Consider the following 27,217-nt stretch of genomic DNA (forward strand, 5'->3'; position numbering starts at 1 on the left):
ATTTTACATCAGCTCTATTAGAGAACACATAATAGAAAAACTTATGATTGCTGATGTGCATTTTATGTTCTTTTTTTTTTTTTTTTTTGGAGCTCCACATTTTAACCTTCTGATTTTGATCTTTCATTAAGTACATATTTCAGGTTTTAGAATTCACCAGAGTGGCTTGCAGGAATATATAGATTCTTTGCAGCACATAACCAGCATTTCTTTCCAGCTTTTGCAAACTGTGCAAGCTTAAAAACTGTGCAGTACAGTGACATGAAAACACACACACACACACACACACACATACACTCAGGTGCTTTTGCTCTGGAAAATACTGAATGTAAAATTTAAGAATTATAAACTGTGGCAACACTGATGTGGAGTTTTTTACATTAATGTGTTTCATTGGGATAGATTCCTTAAAAATTAATAAACTGATTAATAAATAAATTGTTTTTTAAAAAAAACTCAGGACATTAGAACATCTGGAGAAAAAAAAATCTCTTATGAATCCCACACATAGTGGCAGCATATGCATGTAGAAATTCATTACGTGTGTGTGTGTGTGTGTGTGTGTGTGTGTGTGAACTCATCTTGAAAATAAGCACAGCAGCACCACCAAACATTTGTCCCTGTCACCAATAAACAACCGCTTTGCTCTCTGTGCATTCTTTCCAGCCAATAAACACATACTTTACTAACTCTGCCTCCCTCTCAGTTAATATTCAACCAGTTTTACTCACTTTGTTCTCCTCTTGAGCCTGTTAACAATTATTTTTCTCATTTTAAAATATGATAAATGCTTTTATGATTTCTTTGACAGAGGCTAGTATGAGAAAATGTTTCCTCAGTCTGGCTTCGTGCGTGTGTGTGTGTGTGAGTGAATGTGTGTGTGTGTGCTCATATTTTTCACAGACATAAGTCTTGCTGTCAGCTTTCAAACACCACAGACAGAGTGTGTGACCCTGATGTACTGTTCATATATTTCTCCATTTACACTGCACCTGCCTTACTATAATGAGCCAATATATCTGCCCACTAATTGCCCTAAATACATATCATAAAGCCTGGTCTGTGAAAGGCTGTCCTACAGTAAAACAGACATGGCATGATGGTAACCTCTGCACACACACACGCACACATATACACTAAACACATCACACATATATAAAAACACACATGTACACAGGCAAAAAAATCATGCATCTTAACGCATACACCTGCACATTACACACAACATAAATATGGTGGCATATACAAGCATGAGCGAGCATACACACACACACACATCCAGCCTTTTAACAAGGGGTTGTAAATAACACAAAGCCATTTCATTAACGAGGTCCAGCCTGAAAACTCACTGCCTCTCTTCTTTTAAAGCCTGCACACTTCCTGTTTAAAGTTACCCTAACCTGGCAACCCCGCACATGGCAACCTGTTCATTCAGATGAGCTGCAGGGGTGCGGAGGTTGACATGGTGGCGTGATGCTAAAAATAACACAGCCGTGGCTGCAGAAATGTAATCACTAGCTGCACACATGAAAGGCGCCTGTCCTGTTTCAATTAGACATATTAGCAAATCATTGAAAAAGGGTTATTAGTACATTTTGAACAATTGATGTCTGACCTCCTGCTGTTAAGAAAAAGCGTAGCAGAGGTCATAATTCCTGTAAGAGCCATTTAAGAACATTTTGTATGTAAGGCTATGGTATATTTGAATTCATATACAGAAATTAATATTTTGTTCTGTGCTAAGATTATATTTTTGTTTGCATTATCATGCCTTAGAGTATTGCAGTTAACTTTAACGAATGGTGCCGTACGATGTGACTGACATTGTACTACTGAGAGCAACACAATGCTTTGTGATTAACATGGCAGCTTGCATAGAGTGGAAGGTACAAGTTTTTGACCGTGTGAAGAGTCATTTAAAATGACTGTGTTTTAGGAGGTTAACCAGGTGCGGATATGTCATCCGTTCAGTACTGGATCAGGCTGAGACATTAATGTGGACTTGCTGCTGTAACTGAGGAATGATCAATAAACGTTCACTCAAGATACCTGCACAGTTCTAAGTCCTTTGGAATTGACCATACTATGGTGAGACACGCGTCAATAAGTTTACCGTCTATACAAGCTAAGTGGTCTTAGTCTGTTGAAGTAAGCGGCCACTAAAAATCCTATGTAGTTGCAGACTATATAATGTAAATCTATTGACAAGGTCATGACTGCTGGGAACCCTAACTGACTAATAAGACAAAATGTACTAAAACCTGATATTATGACCTTGTGTTTTATTATGTTTATGTTTTATTATCACTTGATCCAGAAGGTAAACAAAATGCTATTACATTATCAGAGGATTATTATGTTACCAGATACAACAAAACAATTATCGGAAATATTTTTTTAATATTTATCCTGTCATCCTGTCTGTTTCTTTGTGTTCATCTACTACAGTGAGCAGTTCTGAAGTTGAACTGTTATCATAAATCACCACATTTAGCCTTGTACTCCCACCTGCATGGGAGCTGTTGTCTCACTTAAAGGGAGAAGTTGGGTGGGTCGAACTCAAACAAAACGAGGTTTGACTTTACAGTGATTTTGCGCGTGGGACATAGAAATCAGAACTTTTCACATGCCGTTTGCAGAGCAGCACATGCACACTCACCACAAATGATAGCTGTGTGATGCTGGCTGTGGAGATGCTGATTTAAGAGAAGCAAGTTGGGTCATTAGTGAGCTGGGCTACATAGTGACACTCACAATGAAACACACACACACTACAACCCAGATGGCTTTTACAAGGCCCCAGGCCCTGCCCGGCCTGCCTGCCTGGTTTTTAATTATGTCGATGGCTGCCCGGCCCAGATAAAATGGGTCACATTTAACACGCCTTCACTCACCTTCACACACACACACACACACACACCACACATAGACTCACATACTGCAAACACTGCAAACACACACTCCACCACCTTTGATACAGAGTACTGATGCAACTGATGTCCACAATTTTTACAGTGATATTCACTTGTGTCTTTGACCGAGACACACAGTAAATATGTGATATTCAACACAAGAGCTCTAACCTCAATAAAGGTGTGTGTGTGTGTGTGTATGTGTGTGTGTGTGTGTGTGTGTGTGCAGATTTACGGCTTGTTTCCTCTTTAGCTGTCATTAGGCTGCCAGACATGGCTACACAGGTGTACTATTACAAGCATCAGTAATTGGCACACACAAATACACGTTTAAAGGCCCAATCTATACTCACAGTATGGCTCCTCCTGACGAAACACTTTGGTTCTGCTGCTCATTTTCTTTATTTGGACTCACATATTTTGACTGGTAATATTTTAAATCTTTAATTTTAATACAAGCATGTGTAAGTGGCAGCTAAATCTTTGATTTGGTTTAAATTCTTAAACCTGTGTATTAATAAAGAAGATGGTTGAAGTGCATATGTCTTCTCAGATTTAAGCTGCTTGAAGAACATGTTTGAAAAATATTTGGATGTAATCTAACTTAAGCTGAGCACACTAATTCTTGGCTTTGACATTTGTGACTTTTGTGTTTTGTTGCTGTAGAATGAAGGTGGTTTGATGTGTTTTGTGTACATACAGTAAAAGCATCAAAAATAAGGAATGAGAAGATGCTATAAGGAAGAGAAGAAAAAGAACATTTAAACTTTCAAAAGAAAGACCCTCATAGGAGAATGTGCAGCATTAACACCAGCTCATTGTGTTTGTTTAAGTCTTTGGTCTGGCTGGGGAAATTTGGATAAGAATATTAATGAGTCATGTTTGACAAATGCTGTCGACGTCACGATCAGAGCAGCGCTGAAAAGAGCAAATTTCCCTCAACTGATAAATGTTATACTCTGATGGAAATTTGATTTTGAATTAAATGAAATTAAATGAAACATTATCAAGGACTGGAGACTTCCGATACCTGCTCTGATGATTGGTTACCTCCAAATCAATTTTGCATTTTTTGACATAGTGAAACAAGGATGTTGTTTCACTATGTTGAAACAATGTAGTGTTTTCTATGGACTCAAATAAAGCTTGGTAAAATTTTTAGCCTGTGAAATTATTGTCATAAATAATCTCTAACTTTTGGTTGTATATGAAGTTTTGGAAACTCCTTCCCACCAAGTTTACTAACATAATAACAACAGAATTAAGAGATAGATACAGTAGATCAGTTTGTGTACACGTCTTTCCTCCTTCGTTTTACCCTTCATCCTTCACTGCCTCCAGAGTCACATCATCTTCACTGAGAGTCCAATGAAGTTAATAAATATGAATAATTTCTCATTCTCTCTACTTCTTTCTGTCCTTTATTCTCCGTGTTTTTCCTTCCTGCTCTATAAGAAGGTTTATTGACAGGACCCCTTGTGTTCCTGTCCACCTCTCACCTCCACACACACACACACACACACAAATGTGGACAGGCACACTCATTTAGACTGTTGAGTGATGTGGCAGGGTAGGGTCATCTCTGCAGGCCCCCATCCATCATGCACACACACACACACACACACACACACACACACACACACACACACACACAGTGTGGATCTGCACTCTGTCAGACGCTTTATTAGTCTGTGTGTGTGTGTGTGTGTGCGTGTGTATATTAAGGGGCCTCCCAACTGGAAACAGACCCTTCTCCAGAAAGGATACACACTCTCACACACACTTCTTTATTTCTTGTTAGTCGTCCTGCACCTTAATTTGCAACACCTCTAACAACCAGCTCCGCAGCCCACTTCACAGCCACTCAATCTGTCACTGTCACTGGTCTGTTTCCATGACTGGCCCTCTCATCGGTGTAACAGTGTGCATGTGGGTGTTTGTGTTTGTGTGTGTGCATGCAGTTCTTACCCTGTAATTTTGTATATATGTGTGTGTGCAGCTGCAGAGAGAGGAGGGAAGTTTCATTTCCACTTCTGCTCTTCTACCTGGAGACATTTCATTCCACGCTGCCCCCTAGCTGCTTCAAGAAGAAGTGCATGCTATCCTGCATCCCCTTCTTTTTATTCCTCGGCTCCCTCCAATTGTCTCTCTCTCCACATTTTCACATATTCTTGATCTAGACAGATTAAAATCAAGATCCATATCGAACACACACACATGTTCTTTGCTCTTTCTCTTTCAAACAGCCTTTTTTCATTTGTTAGCCACTTCCTCAGGATATGAACCAGTGAAACAGAGGAGGGTCAGCCTTCTCTTGCATGTTCAAAGTGCTGTTTTCCTGTTTTCCACAGGTGGAAAAACCCTCAGTTTAGAGACATCTTTCAGCTATCTTTTATCTTTGTTGAAAAAAGCATCAACCTTTGTGTGTGTGTGTCTTTGTGTGATTATTACTTGACTACCTGAAACCAAAAGATGTTTGTTCAATTTTAATGTACCGGTAGGTGGATGGCCATGGCTTGTTAAACGTTGATGTGAAATAAGGCACAATTGATCACAGATCTTTAAATTTCCTGAAGCATTTCATTTATAAAAAACTTATTTCCAATACCTGTTTTCTCTGAACAAGTCAGAATGAAGTTGCATTTTTTTTTTTTAAATTTGAAGTGATGCTATGAAAACAACTACTCTTTATCACAGCCACACATACAAATGCATGCAAACTAGGGTGTGTTCACACATTGAAACCCCGGGGGAGTGCAACAAAGCACTAAGATCACACTTCATAAAAATATTCCCTTAGAGACGCACAATAACCTAACAGTTATATTTCACATACTGTAAGTCTGCTTCTATCTCCATCTCACATCAAAATCATAATCACCACTGCGCTCTGAGCTGCCATTTCCATTTTCTACTCTCCGTCAAACAGAAAATAATATGTACCTTGTCACCAGTGTCTACACATACAAGCAACTTTCCTCTTCTAATTCAGCCCTGCATGCCACACACATCCGTCAGATATAACTGGTGGAGGAGAGGGCATGCCGAGACATCCATTAAAGGTTCCTAGCTGTCAAAGGTTCCCCTTTGTGTTGTGAGGAGCGATATAAGTGTCGTGCTCTTATCGGGGCTTCCTGTGGAGTTGCTCTGCATCCTGTCCACTCAGAACTGCTTCTCTTTCACTGAAGTCTCATTGTGTCTTTGTGCACATTTATGGGTCAGTACATATGTGTGAGTGTGTGTGTGTGTTTGTACATGTGCTATCATATGAATCATTTTTGGATGCTTGATGTTCAATCAATTAAAATGATAGGTCATCTAGCTTGGGGCAGGGACAGTAATAAACATAAGGGTCAGTGTTTTATTCTCCTTATAGCCTTAAAGGATAATTATTACAACTCTGATCTTATTTTCATCGGTTTCAACCTTTTACTCACTGAGATAAGAAAGACAGCAAAATTATCATGATGAAGTTTGACAAGCAACAAAAGCAAGCAGTCCATCATCAGACAAGTTGTAAACAAGCAAACATTTTAGCCTCATTGTCTAAACCACTTGTCAAACCCTGAGATGTCAACAGTAATCCCTCATTACAAAGGGGTAGTGCGTGATCACAGCAAATTTGTAGGTCAAAGTTGAGCTAGCAAATAGATCTCTAAACTTGGATAGAGGGATGGATGTTTACAATGGGCAGCTTGGGTAATAAATTTGCTGTTTGCCTTTATTTTCTCTTCCAAATAAGCTTAACCTGGGTATTTCTTTGATTGTGTGTCTGCTGGTGTTTCAGCAAGTTTATGCAGTGAATACAATTTACTTGATGTTAATAAGAAATGGATATGAACTATGGCAGTACTATGAAAAGGCATGAAAGTGTGAATAAAATCCTTGATATATAAAAATGTAAAAACAGTATTCTTGGAATCTTAAGTGTCATAGTTTCTGGCCTCTGAATCTCAAGTAGGAGGGGAACTTTGAGAAGCTTGGTTTGCTTTTTGTTGAAACCCTTTTGCTCGTGAAGCTGATGATTTTCACCCAGGTCCTCCTCCACATGTGACGTAGGGAGGAGGGAAGAATGGAAAAGAAAGGTAAATAAACAAACAATCAGCCACCGGCTTGTTCTGGCTCTCCCTCTCTGTTGCACCTCATTTGAAGCCTTATAAATCAGGCTTCCACCCGGAGACAGGGTGTTAGCAGGCCTCCTCGGCAACACACACACACACATGCTCACACAAAAACACACAACACACACAGGTCTGCTGCTCATTAGGCTCATGATCAGACCCTCTGAGTTTCTGTTTAGGGGGAACCAAAATTTCTGTGTGTGTGTGTGTGTGCCCACTATGTAGGCCTGGCAGTATTCATAGATGTGTGTCAGTATGTGCAGTTCCCCACCTCCCTTCAAACACCTATCCCCCTTTCAAAATAATCCCACCTTGACTGCACCTGGATCCCAGCTTTTCTCCATGTGTTCATGAAACATGTATGATACCTGTCACTCTGCGGCAACCTCATGACAAGTGCACGCCTCTGCCTGCAGAAAAGATATTGGGTGGAATAGTGGGTGCGTAGGATGGGGGTACGCCTGGTTAGTTTTTAGTGACTGCTTTCACACATAAAATAAAGGCCTGGACTCGATCAAGCCGGTTATTGTAAACTGGAAGCAGAAGAGGCAGTAGCCGTAGATGTTAGAGGAGTGTGTGGGGAAAGGATAAGATACAGCTTTTTATTTATATCCTCTTCCAGTTGACATTAGCACATTATTTTCTTGTGAGTATCTCAGTGTGAATTACAGAAAACTACATAACAGGAACTTATTTGCATAAACGGTCTTTTTTCCCACTCTCACAATCAGCAAATATATTTACATAAGCAGTAGCCACAGTTTTTATTTCAGGCTTGTGGAACAGGTTTTTTAAACATAGGCCAAGGTTTTGATTATTTTTAGCCAAGGCACTAACAGGCATTCTTATTCTAAAGCAGGCACATTTAGTGAAGAGGGTAAACTCACACCTTGGCTCAAATGTAGCACAACATTTCTGTTACCTCAAGCTGTTAACTCCACCATGCGCACATGCATTCACCAAAAGCAGTTGCCGTATTTATACAAACAAGCACATGGCAGTTCTTCCACACCTCCAGCCAGACCCTTTACATATTTACTCACCAAACTTGGCACCTGCACCCCCACCCACGAAAATACACCTTCTGCATGCGTTCACAAGACAACAAGAACATGACCATTCACACTTTACGAGCTGGGGAAAAAACACTAACATGCCTTCAGAAAAGCAGCCGGTTAGAGGTTCACGAACTTTGCAAATCTAAAAACGTCAGATGGTTTGTTGGTTCTTCTCCATCACACCTCAGTTTCCTTCAGCAGACATTTGACTGTGATTAGGAGTGCAGAGAGTCAAGCTAGAGGTCAGCGCTGAACTCAGGCCAGCCTGATTGGGAGTTGTAATTAGAGGGGTTGCTCTGTCTCAAGCCAGTTCTCCCCAGAGGATTCGCACAGGCTCAGTATCACATGCAGCGCTGGGGAGAAATCGGAGCTTCGACCTCAACTTGGTGCATAGGGTGAGTGTAGGGGTTTCAGTCCAGCCACCCCCAGATTCCGCAGCACCACCAAACTCCACCACAAACACACGCAGACAGAAAGAAAGAAAGAGACACACATACACTGAAACGCAGTCAAAGGAGCCAAGAGCAGGAGGGATTAAGGACTTTTTCCTCATTCAGTACCATTCAAAATGTGTCATAATTAACATTTTTTTAAAGGATGATCTCCCATTTTTATATACATACTTAAGTCATTGATACCCCTTTGTGGTTTTCCCCTTTGCTCCACCATGAGCCCCTCTTCTCTGCTCCTCCTCCTCCTCCTCTCCCTCCTTCGCCTCTACCTCCACGTTCCTCTATTCGCTGTGAAAGCGGGTAACATGAAACCTGCTCTCTGTGTCTCAGGGGGGCATGGGGGTTACAAAGGGTGATCAATACGTGCCAGAGAAAGTCTTTAGACAAGTGAAAGAAGCCACAGTTTGTCTACTCCCTCCTCCTTTCTCCTCCTTTTCCTCTTTCCTCTTCTTGTTGTCCGGATTGACAGGGTTAGGTGGCCCTAACACCCACTGACATGTTGCCTCTTTGTGACTCAAAGTTGACTGACATCAAACTCCTGGCACAGCCTTTGAATACCCTGAAACTGTTGCATTTTCAACTGAATCTCCATAGAAAATGTAACTGTAGAAATATTCCAAGTGATTTGGCAGTTGAAGATAGCCCATTGTTTGTAAATGTGTTTTTTGTCCCTCTTCTATTATTTAGCTTCTATTTTGCCTCTGCGTCCAACAGGTGGTAGATGACATGGGCAACATCAAGTTTGCACTGGACACAGGCCCGGACACCAACAGCAACAGCTGGCTCAAATATGTCCGCTCTGCCCCGTCATTTGAGGAGCAGAATCTTGCAGCCTGTCACCTCACTGGAGACCAGGTGAGTGTGATGGCAATTTCTGTTAAATGAAACACATCAAACCGAGACTCCAACATCTTCAGATGGATCCGCTACTCGGTCAAACACGTGGGCTGAGCCCTGAACACAGGGGATACCAGTTCTTTTGTACTAACTTCAAACAAGGCATGACTTACTCATTATCTCTGACTGGTGAGAAACAGCTTCTTCGGTGATATAACAGAGCAAACCTAACTGCTTTATCTTGTCCTGTCCTTGGACACTGAGTGAGGCCTTGGCAGCCTCTTGCTTCACAGAGTTGTTCACACTTCCTGTCTCTAACTTGGACAGCACACCAAAGTATAAACACATCAAAGCATCTGCACACGCAGGCATTTCCATTATGTTTTTCTCCTTTGAGAAGACTGTGCCTACCAAAAAAAACATTTTTTTTAAGTATCATAATAATCATAATCCCTAATCATTGTCATTAGCATAATGGTGTTCAGAATCAGCAAAGGCCTAATTTCATCTAATTCCAGCAGGTCATATCAGAAAAAGAAGTCAACTATTCAAACAAAATCATCCTCATCATAACATAGTGGGGTCCACTCTGGAGGTGGGAGAACGTTTGAGAAATTTCCCTTCGTCAGTGGCAATTGCATATATTACCACATGGCAGATTCAATCAATCACAGCTTTGGCATAAGGAATGGTACAAACACACAAATAATGTAAACATGATAGAGATGTAGTCCAGATATGAGACAAACGGCACAGTGTGGTCAGCAAGAGGCAGAGACAAGGGTGCCATGGGGAGATGCTGGGTTTAACTCTGTGAATCTGTGTGTGTGTGTGTGTGTGTGTGTGTGTGTGTGTTTACCATTGAGGTAGCAAAATGTGTGCACTGGTAATGACTAAGGAATGGCTCTATTGTGTGTCTGTGGCTGGGCCAGTTGCCAGTGCTGTTAGGAAATGACCCATGTAAAGAGGATGAAGAATGGCCTGACACTCTGGAGTCCCATAATAACCGTTATCCAAGGCACAGTCCTCTTCTGTGGAGGCAGCAGTTTCTACTTGTTTTTGGTTCTTACGTCCCATCTCTCTCTCCCTCTGAAAAAAAGCCTGGGGAAGGCATCAGATACTTTTGGAAAGATGCCCAGCCAGTGCCCATAAAAACCCCAACTGCTTAACTATTCCCTAACCCCAACCCCATGCAATGTGTGTGCCACAGCTTACTGCTGCAATATAGTAGCAATTTCTCTGTTTCTGTTTATCCTGTAGAAGCTATTTTTTGTCTCAGTTTCTTTAAATTAAATATTAATGCTGCTACCGCCAAAAAAAGGCCCCAAAAATGCATCCAAATGAGTAATGAGAATGAAAGCTTGTCAACTCAAACGCAAAGAAATAACCCTGAAAACATGATGGCAGTATGACAGTAGGCAAATGCATCCATATGACTTGCCCGTGTGTTTCCACATTCCTGTCACTCTGCTCTTATTTGTTTCCTAATCCCTGCCTACATGGCTCTCTCCCCCGCCTGTCTCGGTCTCTAGCCGCCTGTTTTGTGCTGTCTTTGTCTCCTTTCTCTGTCCTCAAGTCTTGATCTGCCACCTGTCACTCTGTCACATCGAGGGGACAGGCTGGTGTGTCCATTTAAGCTTCAGACATTAAGCCTGACCGATAGAGAGAAAAGGGGCTTGGACCAAGTAAGAGAGGGAACACACAGGGGCCTCCGAGATTGACAAGCACCAATTGGCTGGCAACACCAACCCGTCTAATCCTTTTAAGATTTTCACATCAGTGCCCCCTGCCACTGCCACACAATGTCAAAAAAGAATCAGGGCACCGGCAAAAATTGTGTAGAATTATTAGACCCAGAAAAGGCCACATGCACAATTGTTTTCTGATGCGTTTTGCCATTGCTTGTGTTTGCCAGACCAGTTGCTTGTTGTAGTGACTCACAAGTATGACCCTATCATTTATTTACAAACACCACACACACACACACACACACACACATATATGTACAAATGTACAAGGCCACTCAATGCTAAAATGTATAATTTAACAGACTATTCAGTGATTTTTCTTTTCTTTTGCACAATGCATGAGTTTATGGAAATATGTGCACACGGGGCAAATTCAAATGCAGGCAGTAACCTTTTAAAAAGCAAGTGGATAATTTATTTGTTTATTTGTTTGCCATTAATGATGTAAGGTGAACAAATGTGTTCATGTTCATGCATAATTCAGATATTCATGGTCATGCAGTAAGTTGTTATTATTTTATATATTTGTTTCCACATCAGGTGCATACAGTAAATGTGCTCTGTACACACTTTGCAGCAATGCTGTTGGGTTGTGACTTTTTCTATCTGTGGAGAAATGTGTGTCAGAAAGATGCACTTTTTTTCACTCCCTTCATACACACACACATTGTTTGCAATTTCATCCCAATGCAATATTCAAGCACCTTAAATTATGGCCCAACAAAACAAGGCAAATCAACAGTTTCCTGTGTGTGTGTGTGTGTGTGTGTGTGTGTGTGTGTGTGTGTGTGTGTGTGCGCGCGTGTGCGTGTGTGTGCACACAAATGAAATAGTTTCCATTCATTTAGAATGCCAACAATCGCCCAAAACTAGTGTGTTAGTAAAACCATTGAGTGTTTCTAAGGCCAAGTTGCATCTAGTGAATGAAATGGCAGAAAGAGTGCAGGGGGTGTTGTTTTGTGTGTGTGTGTGTGTGTGTGTGTGTGAGTGTGTGTGTGTGCGTGTGTGTGTGCGTGTATGTGTGTGTGTAGGGGGGGTATGCTGGTTTGAAGAGAAGATGAACCTTGTCCACCTTCTTGTCAGTCCTTCATCTTTTGTGTTTTGGAGTGGAGGCCTTTCTAACACTGTTTGATCTGCCCTTCTACCCCACGATGGATCCATCAATAAATAGACACTGGGGTGTGTGTGTGAGAGAGAGAGGGACAGAGAGAGAGAGAGAGAGAGTATGTATGAGGCCACAGTGGGGGATTATGCCGGGCCCTGCGGCTGGCAATGATCGATGAGGCATCTGTCCCCTGAATGCTGGACAGAGATGGGAAAAGGTCAAGACAGGCCTGAGTGTACAGGCCTTACTGTAGAATACACACACACACACACACACACACACACACACATGCTGCAGACAATATAAATATTATTTTGATTAAATTTTTCTTATCAAATGGCTGTATTAATTAAAAAGAATAAAATATATAACTTCTACTAATAATCCTGACATAATAATGATAAATATGTCATTAATATCGCAAATGAATTTATCTTAAGCTGCATAATGTATAAAAATCATCGAAGTATTTAAATAAGGTATTCAAACGTTGTCGATCCTTTATAATTTATAACAAGTGTTTTTCAAAGGCGAGCATTTGCGTGTCTTGTGTGTTGGCCATTTTTTTTCCAGCTGTAAATAAAATTAAAATAATCGAGAGGCAATCAGATAATGATGTTAATAATTAATACCGTTTTTTAATACATATTCGAATATGAATGCATAAAAAGCGACATGTATATTTTTAATAAACTGTATTAAAATATAATCTTAAAACATTCCAGTTTATCAAGTTACTATTTTATCCCACTCGTTATCGTATAGTTACGTTTAAGCCAGACTGGGAAAAAGGAACGAAATAATGTTCGTGCATTTTGAAGAAAACTTAAGTAATATGAATTAATGAAAGTCTTGGATATTCTCTGCTTATCTATAGTCTGTATTCGTGAGCGTGTCCGTGCTTAGCTGCATGGGTGTGTTTGAGAGTGATCGAGTGACTGACAGGGCGAGTGCAAGTCAGTCCGGCTGCTTCATCCATTATTTACATCAATAATAGATTTATCAAGCTACCAAAGCGGCGGCTGGGATCGGAGATGCGGGGAGGGGTCTGCGCCGCAGATCCCTCAATCCTTTTGGCTGGAGATAAGACGAGGAGGAGTGGCCGACGGGTAACCGAGAGAGCACCAAGGGGCAATAGGGAATCACTAATGAGAGAGAGAGAGTCAGAAAGAGAGAGAGAAAGAGAGAGAGAGAGATCATCATCATCATCATCATCATCATCAAAGACGCGCTCACTGACTAGATTAGAGAGTAGCTCAGCTGAGGAGCGTCGGGCTTCATCCAGCCAGAGGGAACGATCAGCGCCCGTCCGCAGCGCGCCTGTCCGCTCTGCGACCTCTTCTCTCCGGCCCTGTCCGCCCCAGCGCCCCGCTCCCTCTCCGGTAGACCTACTATGGGTTGTGTCGCCGACTCCGCCGGGACTGAAGTGCTACTGCAGCTGGAGGCTCTGCGCAGCGCCGCGCAACTTTCTCAACTCTTTCGTCTCACGGAGAAAAGAAAGGTCAGGTCGTCGCGTCCTGCGTAACTGTCGCAAATAGCCTACAATAATGATAATAATAAGAATATTAACAATATTAATAATAATTTAATAAATTAAATCTTTGCTCCTTGTTTCGTCTTAAGAGCACTAAGTCTTGGAAGTCTCGCCGGCCTTTGTGTGTGTGTATGATTCGGTGTGTGTGAATGAGTGTGGTCAGCCTCCCTGGTTGTGGTGACATCGTTGAATTGGTGTAGAGCGCCCCCATGCGTTCACAGATCACACCTTCGGCTTCCAGCTTGAAGTGGCAGTTTTGCGCTGTGGTGTATTGTGATGCACAGAGAAGCTGTGATACGGCATTGTTATTGGGAAACTTTTCACGTTAGCTGTGAGCGAGTTTTCTTTAGACTACGCATGTGTGTGCGTATATGTGTGCGCGCGTATGTGTGCGTGCATGTGTGTGTAATGCCAGTTTGGTGCGCAAAGTTTCTGTATGTTGGACGGAGTCTTGATAAGGCCTAAGCTCTTATATATTAATGTTCTCGAATATTGCCATCATTCCTGTTTTCTCAGTTTTCCCTGACTGTACTTCTTGCTGAAAAAACCCTCGACCGTCTAGCAGTAATTTATGCCGGATCAAATAAGCCAAATTACCTCAATCAAACGAATCGTTGTATGCGGATAAAGACCCGACTTTCCCCGGTTTGCTGCAGCCGTAAATGAGCAGCTGAGCGGTTTGGTGTTTATTTTCGTTTCACTCACCACTTTTCTTTCAGACTGTTTAGACTTATTTCAGCAGTATTTGTGTCCTTTGGGTTTGTTCTGCATTTTCTTTTCTTTTCTTTGAATGTTTGAGTAATTCTTCGTGAAGGAACGCAGACCTGTTTTGCTGTCTCTGATGTAAATTGAACGAGGGGGGGGGATTGTGTTCGTTTTGTTTATTTTAGAAAGTCTCAGTAAATGTGGAATAAAACAAATCATTGTGTGTGCAGCACGTAGCTATTTAAATAACACCTGACGGCCCGGACTTTAATTAGTAGGCTACAAATAAATTAAAATAGCTTATTTATGAACAAAATTTTCCATATCTCTGCTGCATCCGATATATATAGCTATATAAGAGGCCATAAAGGCCCGTTTTAGGCATACATGATGTTTCATTTTCTTAATAACAGCCATATTAATATGCTAATAATATCACAACAACGTTAGACCCGATAATGACGATGTGGGCGTTCAGACTTATTAATTCAATCTTGACCTTAAGTTAAAGTCTCCCTCTTTCTTTCTCTGTCTCCTCAGGTTTATTATAAAGCTGTCCGGGACATTGAAGCAGGGGAGGAGCTTTTAGTGTATATGAAGGACGGTATTTTCCCCGAGGGATCCATGGCACCCAACCTACAAGGTAAGATTAATGCGCGTCATTAGCGCACATTTTAAACAAACTCCAACCTGCATCCTGTGCTGCTTTCGCGGCCAACACACTCCATAACCTCGCTAATCGGGCGAGAAAAAGACACCATCTCCCTCCAAGTTTTTTTTTCCCCCTCAAAGAAATGTGAATTATTCGAATCATAAATTTCCAGAATAGAATTAAATCCCGCATTAAAGCATCTGCTTGAAAACCGTTTTGGACCTGTCATTTAAAATAGGCCTGCCAATAATGAAGGCTACTCGTTGAGTCTGGTCTGAATTGTGCGCTTACAGTGAAGGCTGCGATGTAATGGGCCCCTTTGCCTGAAATACTGTATTAGGGCGTCAATTGGCACTTGTCATATTCCATCCAAAGTGAGTAGAAATTTTCTGTGAACGGAAAGCCAGGATCAAACAGAAATTATTAGGAAGCCATATCCCTCAGAACACGTTACATGGGAGCACTTAAGATATTTAAGCCGAGAATCTGGAATTCTGTTCATCGCATCGACCAAAGAATAACGATAAAAATATACTATTGTTCTTAAATCAGTGTTGCAGTTTGTCTCCAGAAATTCAGCCTGTGACCATTAAGGCCTACAGCGTATCAGACTCTATTTAAGTTGTGTTTAGTGGAGCGTTTAATATCTCTCTTCGACAATAGAAACAGAAGCGGCACATGAGATCAAGCATTTTTCAGTTATTGAAAAGCTGCAAGTTGATTTAACCGGATGGCACCCTGAAATCTTGTTAGCTCTTTTTCTATTTATTCCATTGTTTTTTTAGCCCCCTTTTGAGTTAGACGTGTTCAAGATTATGCAAATTAAACCTGATGATGGAGGGGGGGTAAGACCCCCTAACACTGGCTGTCTGGTCAGTTTAGTTATATCTTTCTTCTAGATAAATTTCTTTATATTTTCTTTTGAGATTTAACACCAACATCTGAGAGATGGTGTGTGTTGAGTGCTCCGTTGCACCTTGCTGTACACTCTTGTCTGCAAATTGGCTCACATTTCAAAGGGAGTCATGTTTTTAGGTGCTCTCACCCGCCCGTCTTCTGCGTGGGTAACCTGATTCACTGTGCTCACTACCTTTCAACTGTGCCTCCATACGTCAGACTGAATATGTCCAATATTTTATCTCTTAATCTAACTTGGACAGCTGTTCGCTGTCAATCTGAACTTCTCTTTCAAAGTTCACTTAAGCGGAAAAGGGGCCGTAGATCCGTTGTTTTTCTTTAAACATCTTGGACTTATTGTGCTGAACTGCTGTTGTCAGGTAACATTGTTTTGTTGTGTTTCCAGTCTTTCTGGAACCATGGATGAAAAAAAAAATCTGATTACTGTTACTTGTCATTGATTATAAAATGGTCCAGGGGAGAACAAGATGTTCGTGAGATGTTCTGCAGTTCACCAGGTTTTTCCCCCTGCGTGATGCACAGATCTCCATTCCAAAGGAATGGGAGGAAACAGGAGCTCAAAGCAAGCTTGATTATTGAAAAGAAGCAGATTGGCATGTTGTAGGAGTGCATTAAAGATGAAGCAGACTTGTAAATGATTTGTTCAATTCCTCTGTGTGCATGTATGTGAAATTTAGAGGAATGGAAGCAGACAGAGAGACTCTTCACCTGCCAGAACGAGTATCTCAGAGCCAAAGTATTGGTGTGAGAGAGGGAGAAAAGCAGAAATAATAAGCACAACATTCATCTGCTGTTTTAACATGTTTATTTGCGAGTGAGAGAGGCAGAAAGGCAGAAAGAGAAGAGGACAGAAAGAGACGCTCAGCCTGCTGTAGGGATAAGGGTGTCTGTTTTGTGTGCCTGTCTCAATGTATTTGTGTGTGTCTGTGTGTGTGAGACAGAGAAAGGTAGCAGAGCTGAGTGGGAGCTTGGCAGTGCAGCCCTGCTCTGTGTGCCTGGCTTATCGGAGAAGGAATTTGAAGTAGAGGACTTGAGGAGTCCCCTGAGACCTCACCCATGCTCCCAGATTAGCTGCTAAACTGCACATAATTGTGCTTCCCTTCGTCTCCCAGAGAGCTATTAGTCTCCCCTTTATAACTACCCCCCTCACTCACCCACTACCCCACCCCACTCACCCAGACCAGACTAACTGAAAAAACACAGGGATGCTGATGCACACACGCCAGCACCTTTATTTATATGGATCGTCACTGAAACACACATGTGCGCCTGAGTGTCCACTCAGATTTTCTCTTTCCTTTTCAAGAGAAGCGTTTAAGTATTTTTGCCATACACACACGTATTTCCATGTTTTTATAATCAACAAAGTTTATTTTAGTTGTGCATGACCCATCTTTTTTTCCAAAAATATTTTCCACTCTTAACAGTGTCAGACAAAAAAGTAGCGGAGTGTTGAGATGTTTGAGCAAATGATAACCAACACTCTCACAGTAAAACACTCACTCTCCATGAAATGTGTGCACTCTGGTGTCAAAGTGAGCGAGTTAGTTTAGCATATGAGCTCAGTGTAATGGCCCATTGACCAGAAGGTCATTTATCCTTCTCCCCAAGGTTAGACACATTGATGTTGCTACACTAATGCCCTTTTAATGTGTCCAAGAAGTTCCAGCTGGATAAACGGTCATATGAAGTAGAAAACAGGTGAGCCATGCACTGTAAGTCATTTTGGATAAACTCATTTAGTGCAGCTTGAAATGATGGATGGCTGTGTATGGCGTGTCGGGACACCTGGGGGGCCGGCTCAGGCACTGGCTGCTTGGGTCATGGCAAAGAGGGTATGGCAGGTTGGCGCTGAAATCACCATGGGGTTGGCGCCACTGTGCCCCTGCTCACCTCTGTTCCTTTTGGAAAACGTTCACATAAACACATGCACTCATACACACATACACACACGTATATGCCCACGCACAAAGAGACTCCGCTGGGCTTTCCCCTGATCTGTTGAACTTGGCTTCTGAATCAGGAACTCGCTATTGAAAAAGCTGTCCCGAGTTTTATGCATTTGACCTTGGTGGTGAGAAGTATTGTAAAGGTTATCAACATGGAAGAGGAAGACCAGCCCCTATTGTTTCCCCTGTGTGCTATTACACCCAAAGTCTCAAGCAAACACTTGCTTCAACAAGCAATTAACTGTGTTAATGAAGGCCACATTTCACTGCTAATTGATCTCCGTTTTATGTAAATGTCAATTGCAAGATTGTTTCTTTTAACACTTGAATGGGAGTCTATTTAACTGTAATTAACGCACAGATCGATTTTGTTCTTTAGTATCTACAGTTTTTTTTAATACAATTGGATACTTGTTTCTGCATCTTCAGGATGATGCAACCAACAGGAGTGAGTAAATAGCACAATGCATACTAGTGCATAACTGTTGGCTTGTGCACAGAATAGCTGGTTTTATTTTCACTCCAATGAACTGTATGTTTGCAGACATTAAAACACATTTGGGGAAAAAAAAAAAAAAGGTCCTCCATTAACATCATTGTCTCATTTGCTGTCTACAATGTGCACAATCTTAAAGTATAAAAAAAATAAAAATTAAAGTTGGTATGTGTGAAAATAAAATTGAAGAATTTTACTTCGAGATGATACTGATATTTTACTTTCATATATTTTAATGGGAAAATAAAACTGCTTCACTTTTTAATTTAAAATATTTTTAAAGGATGATATTTATGAAAGGTTTTTTTTTTTTTTAAAGAATGAGAAATGGTGAAACTGCAAAATACAGGTTTGATAAAAGGAACATATAAGTTTTAGGCAGATTCCTGATGTCTACTATATCACTTAAAGTCTGATGTTAAACTATTCATGTCAAAAATTTGTAAGAGTTTTCATCAAGCATTTAGGATGGATTTCAATGGATACTGCCTACTTCAGGGAGCTCCACTGTGTGACGCTAAACAAATGTGTGTGTGTTTGTGTGCGTATGTTCAGACGAGCAGATGTATCGCTGTGAAGACTGCGATGAACTGTTCTCGTCAACACTTGAGCTGCGGCGGCACCAGAAGTATTCGTGCTCCAGCACCGGCTCCATCTTTGACACACTGAGAGAAGACTTCAAACAGGAACGCGAGGACAGCGACGAGCCTGTCCACGAGTGTAAAGACTGTGAGAAGATCTTCCCAAATGAGTACAGGTACACAGACACATGAAGATATACACATGCAACACATACAGTCCACTCATCCTGTGGGTAACAAATGTGAATTGTATTACTGACTGAATGCAGTGATGAGTTTGTGCTTTCTTTAACAAGTCTGGGCCAACACATGATAGTCCATACCGAGGAGAGAGAGTACAAGTGTGACCAGTGCCCCAAAGCCTTCAACTGGAAGTCCAACCTCATCCGTCACCAGATGTCACATGACAGTGGCAAGCGCTTTGAGTGTGAAAACTGTGATAAGGTACAGCATACCCAGCACGTAAGTTGTGCACTGGACACACAGGCTTTATCTGCTTCAGAAATTCTGCTGGTCTTGTTTTTAAGCATCGGTTTTACTTAATACTTTTTTAAAAAGATTTTTTGATAAAACAAAAATATACATATACATATATATAAATAATAGACATAGGGGAAATTATTTATTTTGTTTTCTTTGACAAACATTGTATTTTTCCCTGCTTTTTTCAAATTTCAGGTGTTCACAGATCCCAGCAACCTTCAGCGCCACATCCGCTCTCAGCACGTGGGGGCACGCGCTCACACATGTCCTGAGTGTGGCAAGACCTTTGCCACTTCGTCAGGCCTCAAGCAGCATAAGCACATCCACAGCAGTGTCAAACCCTTTATCTGTAAGTGACAGCTTTGGTAGTTAATGACTTAATCCCTTTTTTTCTTCGCATCTCATCTTCTTCTCCATCACACACCAAATTTTTTATCCTGTTTACGTCTTCTGGACAAATCACACAGGTTCAGGGATCATACTTGTATTGTTATCGATTTGATGATATACTGTAAATAATATATTTGTTTTATTTTTCTCTTGCTCTTTACAGTAATCAAATACAAAAGCATTTCATGGATTTTATTACATATGTTCAGTAAATATTTGGAAGGAAATACATACAATGCAGATATAGTAAATAATGAATGATTTGACAGTTTCAGTTTGCAGAATAAAGGATTGGTTTCTCTCCTAGAAAACAGAAAACAAACTCTTTCTAGAACTGCTAAATCGTCAGTTTCCATTCAGATGTATGTGCTACTATTGAATTGGTTTACAAAGTAAGAGACAGTGTTAAAATGGGTTTAACCAGGCCCTGATGGGCTGCGTCTTTTTGCTCCCCCAGGCGAAGTGTGCCACAAATCCTACACCCAGTTCTCCAACCTCTGCCGTCACAAGCGTATGCATGCTGACTGCCGCACCCAGATCAAGTGTAAGGACTGTGGGCAGTTGTTCAGCACTACCTCCTCCCTCAACAAGCATCGTCGATTCTGTGAGGGAAAAAACCATTATGGTTCTCCCGCAGGAATGTTCAACCCTGGCATCCCCATGAGCTCCAGCCCCATCATGGCCAAGGCCAAGTCCCACCATCCCCACCTTGCAGGTCTAAACCAGTCAGGTTTAGGCTTCACTGAATACTTTCCCTCCCGACCTAACCCTCATGCTGGCTTGCCCTTCTCCCCAGGACCCCATGGCTTCCCATCCCTACCACATGGCTTCCCAGGTATATTCCCCCCATCACTGTATCCACGACCACCTTTATTGCCGGCAAGTCCGTTGATAAAGAGCCCGCTGAGCAGCAGTCAGGAAGTGAAACTTCCTCGGAGTCCACTTGATGCCCCTCCACTGTCCTTGGTCAGCTCCACAAACAGCAATGGAGGAAACAGTTTCAGTCAGCCAGAAGATAAAGAAAAAGAGAACAAACTGGATTTGTCTTCAAGTGGAGAAATGAAAACAAAATCCAAGATGGCCGACATGTCTGACGGTAGTGACCTTGAAGATGTTAATACCACAAGTGGGACAGATTTGGACACCACCACTGGTACTGCTTCAGGTGATGGTTCAGACCTGGACAGCGATGGAGATAGTGAACGTGAACGAAGTGGTAAAAGAAGGAAGCCATCTGGGGCCGTATCAAATCAAGAAGGCCACCAGTTAGAAGACACAAACAGTGCATTGATATCAGGTGTGTCTAGTTCGGGGAACCTCGCTGTTGATCGTTCCTTTCTTTCTCCTGTATCATCCCAGCACTCCTTCTTCCCACCGCCTGATGAACAAGCCCTCCCACCTACTACCACAAATGCCAATGCTGCCACCACAGATTCCATCAAAGCCATAGCCTCTATTGCTGAGAAATATTTTGGTCCAGGTTTGATTGGTCTCCATCAGGAGAAGAAGATGGGTCCATTGCCCTACCATTCCATGTTTCCCTTCCAGTTCCTGCCCAACTTCCACAACTCGCTCTATCCCTTCAGCGCTGATCGAGGTGCCCTCAATCCTAGCATGTTCTTTAAGGCGGAGCCCAAGTCACCACGTGAGCAGCTGCACAAAATGGTTTCTGGTACCCCAGGAGCTCCTGCTTCAACAGCTGATTCACCATTTGATCTTACCATAAAGCCCAAGGAGACAAAGTTGGCTCCTCCAACACCAACAAAGCCCTCTAACCCCAACAGTAGTACTGAGAGCAGTGGTGGAAATTTAGCAATATCTAGCAGTGAAGAACAGCCATTAGACCTCAGCATTGGCAGCCGGAGTCGAGGTGGTCAGAATGGTGTGGCAGCTGAGCCACAGAATAGAAAAAACCACATCTTTGGTGTTGGAAAGGGGGTCTCCATCAAAGACGAAACCCCAGCTGGTTTTCCACACCCTCATTCCCAGTTATTGCACCAATCCTCCATTGCCCAGCACCAGCAGCCTCAGACACAGCCACACCAGCCGCCACCCTTGCACTACGCCAAGCCCTCAGCATTCTTCATGGACCCCATATACAGGTATTTCAGCCCCGATTAGACCAGAAACTGCTTTTTTTTTTACATGAGCAACATCGGTGCTTCTGTGTTGACGCACTGACAAGAGGTTGATGTTTAGTGCATGGTTGGAGTTTGTAGGTGAACTCTGACCTTGGTACGTAACCCTCTACCTTGTCATTGGTCCAGCAGGGTGGAGAAGAGGAAGTTACTTGACCCTGTAGGAGCTCTGAAGGAAAAGTTCCTTCGGCCCTCACCACCACTCTTCCATCCACAGGTGGGCTTACAGCACACACACATGTAGATTTTAAAACCAGGAAAACACTTGGTTTAATATTAGGTATAAACACTAAATGGTACATGTACTTTAAACAAAAACTACCGCAAAGCACTACCGCAAACAGGGGAACTGACCGCCAGGTATTGCATGCAGGCTGATTATTCCCAGATGCTATCGACTATTATTTTCAAACCATGTATTATGTGAAAATACCTCACTGCTGCCTCCCACGCCGCTTCAGCCTGAATTGATAGGGCCCTATGCACCATCATTCCACAGTGTTGATGTTATTTTCTCAAGGGTTCTGTATGATTTCTTCCTTTGTTTACTGAATGGCGCCTGTGTACCTCGTCACTTCTACCTTTTTCAGAAGACACAGTCTGTTATCGCAGCCCCTTTGATAATCAGTCACATTGTTTGACTGTCCCCAGACCCTCCCTACCTCTGCAATTCTTGATTACAAGGAATGATAGTATTAATAAAAGAGAGAATAATAACCGTTTGAATTATAACAAACTGCCTCTCTTGGCCATGCTAATCTTAGTTGTGGCATTGTTTCATGTACTGGAAGCCCACAGGCCAGCTAATAAGTCAACCCCCTCCAAGTTTTTTTCTCTGTGGCTGGCTGGCTGGCTAGATAATAGCACCGTGTCCATCAAGGACATCCTGTGTTTGTCTCCAGGAGAATGGGGGGCTCTCGTTGGGGAAACGGTTTAATCTGACCTGGAAATCTGTGTCGATTATCAAAAGTGACTTTGCAATACACTTATTTGGTACATATGCACACAGATAAATTTACATCTAAACATGCATTAACATATATCACATTACTCATACGTGTGTAGTTGTCCTTAACAAATTATTTGTTGTATAACTGAATATGACATTATTCATCAGTGGATGAAAACACAATGACTTCAGCTACAATTTTCTCTTTGCCAGCTTTTTGTAGGCATCCAGTTGTTACTGATTAATATTCCCAGAATGAAATATTTTCACTGTCTTCCTCTTGAAAACTTCTGATCTCAGAGTGTCTCAGCTGTGATACTCCCAGTGATCCAAACACAATGCGACCTCTAATTCAGTCTCATGATGGAATCCCCCCACCCAACCGTTCTCAGACTGCGAATAAACACATTGAGACGGAGTGTCTGTCCCTCTGTCTCTCCCATCCCGTATTCACTAAAAAAGGAAGGATGTAAGCTGTTTTTGGCAAATAAACTCCTACATAATCGGACTCCTTTGTTCACAAGCTTCTATGGGAGGGGAAGTAGCTATCAGTTGGGGGTATCTCAGACTATATTGTACAGCTCCAGTCCGGGCTCTTGAATGCCTCATTTGGCCAGTTTGCCAGCCTGCAATAGGAGCTTCAGCAGATGAAGGCAAAAGGTGGAAAACAAAGCCCTTGCTGAAGTTGGAGGTGAGGGTGAATGGAGGGGGGCACTGGAGCAATGGTACTTGAGCATTCGTGAATGTGTTATAGGTCATGGAGGTGACTCGCCTTTAGCACAAAAAACAAGGCTTACCTCTGATATACTGCTTCCGCTCTCTGTCTCTTTCCCTCACTCCTTGTTTCTGACATTGTGCCTTTGTTTTCAATGCTTCCTTTTCTCTTTTAACACTTACTCACACACAGACACACACGCGTGCACACACACACACACACACACACACAAGAATACATAATATGTACTGTATATACCAACCCATTTCCACTGAACTTCTCTTAAGGTGTCATTGCAGAACAGCTACACTGAAGTTCTCACTACAAGTTTTCTATTTAAACACTTAATACACACATAATACCAAAATCTGGCTAAGTGAAAGCAATCTACTTTATTAAACAAAAAAATGGGGTCTCTTGATTCTCATCCAATATTTAATCTCATCTGTTTGCTATCTCACTTACCCACCTTCAAAGATGTCGGCCATGGAGAACATGACAGAGAAGCTGGAGAGCTTTGGTGCTCTAAAACTGGATGCGCCGCCCAATTCACTGCAACACTCTGCTCATCCACTGTTCAATTTTCGCTCGCCACCGCCTTCCCTCTCAGACGCCATCCTCCGCAAGGGCAAGGAGCGTTACGCTTGCAGGTAAGAGTTTGTGGTGCAGCGTGTTATTTCCTTTGTTGATCATCTTTTACATGCATGAACCTGCATTATGTTACGTATAATGTTAAAACTTCTTTTCTCCTCCCTTTCTGTATATTCTGCCCTCCAGGTACTGTGGGAAAATCTTCCCTCGTTCGGCAAACCTCACCAGACACTTGCGGACACACACAGGGGAACAACCCTACAGGTATTCTATTATATTCAAGTTCGGTCTGGTCTTTAATCTTTGTGAAAGGCTCTTTGCTCCCGCAGATGCTGTTGTTGATGTATTTCCTTTTGTCTGCATATCTTACTGCTATTCGCTACTCTTGACATCCCTTTGTTTGGCACTACTTTTTCTGAGGTTTTATTTTGTTTGTCCTGAGGCTGAATCAACAGGAGACAAAGGTCTTGTTGTTTTCTATTCATTCTAAAATATCCAGGAATGTATCTGTGTTTTGTTCTAAACAAGGTGCAAAATAAAGGGCTGTACCTATACGATCTGCCACTTGGGTATTCACGGGGCAGTGCTGGTCTTATTAAGATGGTAAGGTATCAGCCAAATATGAGCAATCTGCATATCTTTAAATTCACTGTGTCCTCTATCAGTTACATTCATTAAAGGTATGTATTAAGGCATACATACTGACACTGGGCAAAGTAATCAGTGATCTCGCATAACAATACTCTAATGCGTGTTTGACATGAATTTTATATTTTAAAAAATTATAAAAGTTTACCACATTAAAATATTTGAAATGGTACCTATTCCTACTGCTTCTTTTTGGAATAAATGAAAATGTGCTGGAGCCCATCCCAGCTGACTGTGGGCGAGAGGCGGGGGAAACAACCTGGACTGGTCGCCAGTCAATCCCAGGGCTGAAACAGAAAGACAGACAACCACACACTCACACAGAGGGGCAATGTAGAGTAGCCAGTTAACCTAATGTGCCTGATTTTTGAGGCTGGGAGGAAGCTGGAGTACCCAGAGAAAACCCATGCAGGCACAGGGAGAACTCCACAGAGAAGGGCCCAGACCGGGATTCGAACCGATTTGCAATTTTCTTAAAATTCCAATTATTTTTTAACCAATAAACAGACCATTTGCTTACTTAAAGTTACAATGAACCTCACCTTGATGTGTGGTGGGAGGGCAGCCCCTGGTCAACTATGCATCTGTGCTGTTTTTTTTTTTTAACCCACATTCACACCTTTCTGTTCTCCTTTGTCAGGTGTAAATACTGTGACCGCTCATTCAGCATCTCATCCAATCTTCAACGCCACGTTCGCAACATCCATAACAAGGAGAAACCCTTCAAGTGTCACTTGTGCAACCGCTGCTTTGGTCAGCAAACCAACCTCGACCGTCATCTCAAGAAGCATGAACACGAGAACATTCCTGGTCAGTCCGCAATATCTGTTTTCTGTGAGAAAAGTGAGAACTTGTGTACGTATGTTGTGAATGTAGTTATAAAACTGGGACATTTTAAATCTTCACCTCAATGAATGTTTTACTTTGTGCTATGAATTATTTGAAGTAGGAAAACCAAGTAAAAGAATTAACATTTGATTTTCCTTCTACATGGAACTCACTCACTATGTATGATAATAAGAGGCAATTCATTGGCAAGTTCCTTGTGGAAGAGTGACCACATTTGCTTCCTGATGTACCTTTATTCTGAGTCAAATTAGATACAAATACTTAGTGGCTCCTGCTGACATGACATATTTGCAGAATATTATCCTTTATTCAAAATATTACGTGCACTTCAGCACCATCCTTAACACAAAGCACAGGTTTTATTATATTTTGTAAATTACACCATCTTTTCCCTTTGACTACCACTGTGATTCATCCTAGAGCAGTGTTATAGACAAAGAGAGCAGAAATAAAACAGCATGTAGGGAAAATATTTTTCTGAACTTTTCTGAACTAAATGCCTTCTAAATATGAAGTTAGGTTTGACTACATATTAGAGCCTGGAGTAGAAGACTGTGGTTGAAATGGCCATCTCCTGTGTGTGACTGTGTCTGAATGTTCAGCTGGATGCTGCCAGTAAAGAACATGACTGGCTCTGACTACTGTACACAAGAGGCATGGCCCAGTGTATACACAGGAGCAAGACAGCAGGAGCAAAGCTAATGGGAATCTGACATTCTACGAGTCAAACGTGTCTTTCACAGGAAAAAATAACCAGTGCAGTTTAGTTTGGTTCTTCCAGGACAGTGTCACATCCTCCCTTTGTGTTCCTTGATGAAAAACAAAAAAAAAAAACAGACAAAATTATGGCTGCTTTGGTGGTTTGAGTTTAAAAAGCTGTCCAAGAAACTTCTCCCAGTCATCTTTCTATCTAATAAAGACATAAACATATCCCCAAAATACAGCAAAAAACTGCTGTTTGTGGGTTATTTATTTGATTGGATTTTTTTTTTTTTTTTTTTTTGTTTTTGGCAAAATTTAAGTGTTTGATTTTCTCAAAGTGCTGAAATTGCAAATAAGCTAAAGAAATACATTTCCTCAGACTGGCATATAGCATGTAGCTGTGGTGTTCCTCTTTACTGAAAAGAGGAAAATACAACAACACAAATTATGTAAAAACCTGTCTGTCAAAACGTTTTGTCAAAAAAACAAACAAAAAATTGCACAATCTCAGCTATTTAAGATGTGGAAATATTAAATATTTAAATGTGCATAATAACCCTCGTGATGTTCAACACTTTTTTTCTCAAACTTGTCTTTTATGTATGCCTGATGATCATCAAACTAATGCTTGTGTATTTGGTTGTGTGTGCATGTGTGACCGGTGTCTGTCCATGTGTGTTTATG

General features: G+C 41.6%; 1 protein-coding gene across 8 annotated transcripts in view; it reads left to right on the forward strand.

Annotated features, from left to right (window-relative positions):
- Nucleotides 1-27,217, forward strand: part of prdm16 (PR domain containing 16) — a 185,853-nt gene that overhangs the window by 152,360 nt on the left and 6,276 nt on the right. For 4 of the 8 annotated variants that reach the window (XM_046397932.1, XM_046397929.1, XM_046397931.1 and 1 more), the window contains 10 exons: nucleotides 9,258-9,398; nucleotides 15,013-15,115; nucleotides 19,043-19,244; nucleotides 19,365-19,530; nucleotides 19,747-19,900; nucleotides 20,399-22,043; nucleotides 22,209-22,296; nucleotides 24,221-24,393; nucleotides 24,521-24,598; nucleotides 25,623-25,792. In XM_046397932.1, coding sequence (XP_046253888.1) covers nucleotides 9,258-9,398; nucleotides 15,013-15,115; nucleotides 19,043-19,244; nucleotides 19,365-19,530; nucleotides 19,747-19,900; nucleotides 20,399-22,043; nucleotides 22,209-22,296; nucleotides 24,221-24,393; nucleotides 24,521-24,598; nucleotides 25,623-25,792 — 2,920 coding nt within the window. Of the gene's footprint in view, nucleotides 1-9,257; nucleotides 9,399-13,412; nucleotides 13,735-15,012; nucleotides 15,116-19,042; nucleotides 19,245-19,364; nucleotides 19,531-19,746; nucleotides 19,901-20,398; nucleotides 22,044-22,208; nucleotides 22,297-24,220; nucleotides 24,394-24,520; nucleotides 24,599-25,622; nucleotides 25,793-27,217 lie in introns of those variants that run through there. The other 4 variants (XM_046397930.1, XM_046397933.1, XM_046397936.1 and 1 more) reach the window with 4 other exon arrangements.

This window comes from Scatophagus argus, chromosome 8, assembly GCF_020382885.2.
Source record: "Scatophagus argus isolate fScaArg1 chromosome 8, fScaArg1.pri, whole genome shotgun sequence".
NCBI lineage: Eukaryota > Metazoa > Chordata > Actinopteri > Scatophagidae > Scatophagus > Scatophagus argus.